The following is a 4,713-nucleotide window of genomic DNA, read 5'->3' as shown; positions in this document are numbered from 1 at the left end:
AAAAAGATTACAATTTAATCAAACAATTGTTTCTCATTTAAACATAACATATTTTGTATACATCATTTTTTCCCACTCGGCTCTCGCCGCTTCATGGCCTTGGGGCGCTTCTGTCTGGATTCGACATCACATCGCGACATCAGTCAGGGTTAGGTGCTTTGTCAAAGAAACCTCGATACTCTGCTTGGTGAAGCTGGGGATCGAACCAACAACCTTCAGGTTACTAGCCAACCCGCTCTACCACCTGTGCTACTGCCGCCACACAATATACAATATATATTAACAATCTAAATGGCAGAGTTAGACCTACTCCAGACCTCCCTCCAGACACAGACAGACTGTCCTAGCTCACAGAACCAGTGAGTCATCGTCACTCTGGTCAAGGCTAGTGCTTTCACCTCAAAAAGTCGCCAAAAGTCACCAATAGCAGCTGAAAGAGGAGCTAGATTTGTTTAGATTGGGGAGATATGGGAGAAAGTGAAGAATAAGATTAAATCAATAAGCATTTGGTACAGTAAGAAAAGAAAAGTGAAAATGATGAAGAATGAGAAGGAGTTGAGGGAAAGACTGAGGGTAGAGCTGAGTAAAGCAGAGAATGAAGAAGGTTACAGCATGGAGAATTATATAGAGGTAAAGATGGAACTTCAGAGATATGAGGCAGAGAAATGTAGAGGAGCAATTTTACGGAGCAAAGCTAAATATGCGCTGGAGGGAGAAAGGTGCACAGCGTATTTTCTTGGCCTAGAAAAAAGCAAACAAAGCAGGACATATATACATGAAATCAGGAAAAAGGAGGGGGAGGTAGTAGCAGACTATGTGGCCATACTGGAGAGGGTGCAAGAGTTTTATGGGGAGTTATATCAGAGGGGTGGATTAGAGGAGGACAGTATAGTGGAGGTACTGGATAGTGTAGAAAGCAAGCTGAGTGTGGACGATAGTGAATGGTGTGACAGAGAGATAAGTAGGATGGAGGTGATGGAGGCGATAGAGGGGCTGAAAAGCGGGAAGAGTCCTGGGAGTGATGGGATAGGGATTGAATTTTATAAAGTATATAAGGAGCAGATGGCATCAATTTTAGTAGAGGTATTCAGGGAGACTGAGAAAACAGGGATAGTGCAGGGTAGGATGGTAGAAGGTGTGATTACCTTAGTTTTTAAGAAGAAAGGAAGTAAACTAGACTTGAAGAATTATAGGCCTATAAGTCTGCTAAATGTAGATTACAAAATTCTGGCCAAGGTGTTGGCTAACAGAATAAAACGAGTGATAGGGAATATAATTAAAACATCTCAAAGTTACAGTATACCAGGTAGGGATATAGCTGACACAATAGCGACAGTTAGGGATACAATAGAATTCATGAAGAGAGACGGGGCAGGGGGAATAGTGTTAGCTATAGATTGGAATAAAGCATTTGATAGGGTGGAGCATGAGTTTTTATTTAGATTACTGGTGAGATTTGGATTTGGAGAGAGATTAGTGGGGTGGGTCAGGAGGTTGTACGAGGGTGCAAGGAGCTGTGTCAAAGTAAATGGAGTGCTGACTGACAGATTTTGTCTTGGGAGATCGATAAGGCAGGGATGTCCCCTATCGGCGTTGCTCTATGCCATTTCAGCAGAGCCCCTGGCCTTACTAATTAAAAACGACGCAAGAGTTCAGGGCATACAACTACCATCTGGGAGCATACATACAATAAATCAATATGCAGACGACACAACAATAACGGTGAGGGATGGGAACAGTGTGAAAAGGGTGCTAGAATTGGCAGAGATATATGGAGAGCGTCGGGCGCGAGAATAAATAAAGAAAAATCCGAAATAATGTATATAGGTAACATAGAGAGAGAGGGAGTAGGTTTAAGGGTGCAGGATAGGTATATTAAAGTGTTGGGCATATATTTAGGTGTTGAAACTAAAGAGGCAACTGAGACAACATGGACAGGAGTTATCAACAAAATAAAAACTGTATGTGGGAGGTGGAAGGCAAGGAAGCTCAGGTTAAAGGGAAAGGTTACAGTGGTTAATAGTTTGCTACTATCAGGCTATGTGTATGTGTTGTCTGTATTAGAAATGCCAATATGGGTTAAGAACGACCTTAACAAAATTGGTGTGATTTTATATGGGAGGGGAAGGGAGTTAAGATTGCACATGGGACACTGGTGGGAAAAAGGTGTGAAGGAGGGCTGAATTTATTACATATAGAAACAAAAAAGACAGCATTAAGGATTAAAACGGTGAAGAAATATATTGTGGGAGGATATAAATATGGGTGGAAGGATTTTATGGAGAAATATATGAATGATGTGGGTGGCATAGGACAGTATGTGTGGTACATGGGCCTAAAACAGTCAATGACGATAACCATACCAGAATTTTATAGGGAGGTCTTTGAAGCCTGGAGGAAATTCCTACCTAAGATGCAATATGAATGCGAGAGGATACAACCGTTGGTAAAACTGCCCCTGTTTTTAAACGAAAAAATTAAACACAATGGCAAAACATTATATGAGCCCAAATTCATAGAAGGAGGGATTAGACAAATAAAGGACATCATTTATGAGGTCATCCCAGGATTCTTGAGAAACAATTGCATTTATGATCAGGTATGCGAGGTGGAGGGGATGGATAATAGAGAGAAAATAAATAAAATATATGAAAAGATTAAAACCAGTATACCCTTAGAGTGGGCCAGGATCATCCAAAGTGAATGTGTGGTGAAGGGAGAAAACAAGTATGCCTGAGCTATATGTGATGGAGAATGGGAAAAAGACTAAAATTGGAGAATGAGTGTGAAGAAAGTATACAGATGGTTGATAGTGGATGTGATGAAGGAGCCGGCAGCTGAGAAAGTGTGGAGCAGAGTGTTTGTGGGTATGAATGTAAAGAAAATATGGTCAAATATGGGGATAAGGTATAATAGTATAGAGTGTGAGAACAACGATTTCTTGATCAGACACAATAGGATTTATACAAACGTGGTGCTAAATAAGATTAATAATGATGTAAATGTGATGTGTGATGTTTGCAAAAGTGGTCATGAGAGCTTTTTACATTATTTTTTGGACTGTGGGGAGTTAGTTGATTTCTTTGAGTTTTTGAAAGAACTGTTGAAAGAAAACTGGGCTGCTGATTTGGACTTGGAGGGAGGGTGGAGGACATTGTTTTTGTTTGGTACGTTTGAAAAAAGAATAGACGTTAATTTTTGTCTAATGAATTTGTTTTGAGCCATGCCAGACTCGCGGTCGTCTGCAGGAGGAACTACGCACACTTTGAGGGGCGGAAAGTGAAAATAAAAATGTTGTTTAAATCAATAATGAAAGAGATGTGAACTTAATGTATAAGTATGGAGGAGACAAGGCGGAAAATTTATTTTGAGTGGGAGTAAATTAGTCTCTGAAGGGGAGGGAGGGGAGATTGTGTTTAACTGGTGAAAAGACCGGGTCATGCAGATTGAGCTGTATTTTTTGATTTGGCGCAACATTTGTCCTGCCTTCATTGGGATTAATTGATGTGGGGAGGATAAGGGAAGGAGATTAAGTTGGGTTTGTTAAAGTTTTTCCCAGAGTTTCCCAGAGATGATGTATGTAAATAATACTCTGTTATCGGTTGCTGAAAATGTGTGAACTGGAAAATAATAAAAAAAGATAAAAAAAAAAAAAAAAAAAAAAGGCACGCCCGATCTCATCTGATCTCGTAAGCTATGCAGGGTCGGGCCTGGTTAGTACTTGGATGGGTGACCACCTGGGAATACCAGGTGCTGTAAGCATATACTTTTTCAACTCGAGCTCATTGGATGCAATGGCCTACCGTGCGCTGATCTTTAGCGCCCACTGTTTTGGAGAATTTAAGCAACATACAGACTCTGACGACGTCTCCTCAAACTCTATTTGTGAAACATGTGGACAGTGTAGTGACGCTGCTAGCAGGGAGCAGCAGAGAGCTGCAATGACGGCGGTCCACCTTAGTCCATCCCAGGTTTGCAACGCTACGTTTCTTCAAAAGATCACGCAAACGATGACGCCCAAGCAGTGTAATGCATTGCGTTCAAATATGTAACTCTGAGTCTGGAATAATGTATTCATTCATTCATTATGGATCTAATCATTGTTTCTGTACAAGTCCGTCTGGCCACGGCAGCGCTCTCACTCCTTACGTCCTCCTCCTGTATAAAAGCTAATATGGTCAACCCTATAATTGCTTACGGCCATACCACCTTAGGCACGCCAGATCTCGTCTGATATCGGAAGCTAAGCAGGGTCGGGCCTGGTTAGTACTTGGATGGGTGACCGCCTGGGAATACCAGGTGCTGTAAGCATTATACTTTTTCAACTCGAGCTCATTGGATGCAATGGCCTACCGTGCGCTGATCTTTAGCGCCCACTTTTGGAGAATTTAAGCAATATACAGAATCTGACGACGTCTCCTCAAACTCTATTTGTGAAACATGTGGACAGTGTAGTGACGTAGCAGAGAGCTGCAATGACGGCGGTCCACCTTAGTCCATCCCAGGTTTGCAACGCTACGTTTCTTCAAAAGATCACGCAAACGATGACGCCCAAGCAGTGTAATGCATTGCGTTCAAATATGTAACCCTGAGTCTGGAATAACGTATTCATTCATTCATTATGGATCTAATCATTGTTTCTGTACAAGTCCCGTCTCTGGCCACGGCAGCGCTCTCACTCCTTACGTCCTCTCCGGTATAAAAGCTAATATG

The 4,713-nt window shown here is 41.7% G+C and overlaps 1 protein-coding gene and 1 non-coding gene across 2 annotated transcripts in view; both read left to right on the top strand.

Moving 5' to 3' along the window:
* The first annotated feature begins 534 nt into the window (after nt 1–534).
* The window catches only part of cfap100 (cilia and flagella associated protein 100), a 23,597-nt gene continuing 19,418 nt past the window's right edge, over nt 535–4,713 (top strand). The window contains exon 1 of the mRNA XM_056605300.1: nt 535–630. Within this exon, the coding sequence (XP_056461275.1) occupies nt 535–630 (96 nt within the window). The remainder of the gene's footprint in view (nt 631–4,713) is intronic.
* On the top strand, nt 4,193–4,311 carry LOC130402762 (5S ribosomal RNA). Its single transcript, XR_008904031.1, has one exon. It is a non-coding gene; the product is annotated as a 5S ribosomal RNA (ribosomal RNA).

The sequence above is a fragment of the Gadus chalcogrammus genome, chromosome 13, assembly GCF_026213295.1.
Source record: "Gadus chalcogrammus isolate NIFS_2021 chromosome 13, NIFS_Gcha_1.0, whole genome shotgun sequence".
In the NCBI taxonomy this organism is placed as follows: Eukaryota; Metazoa; Chordata; class Actinopteri; order Gadiformes; family Gadidae; genus Gadus; species Gadus chalcogrammus.
The sequence above is the reverse complement of the archived record's forward strand: the minus strand, read 5'-3'. Positions and strand labels throughout refer to the sequence as shown.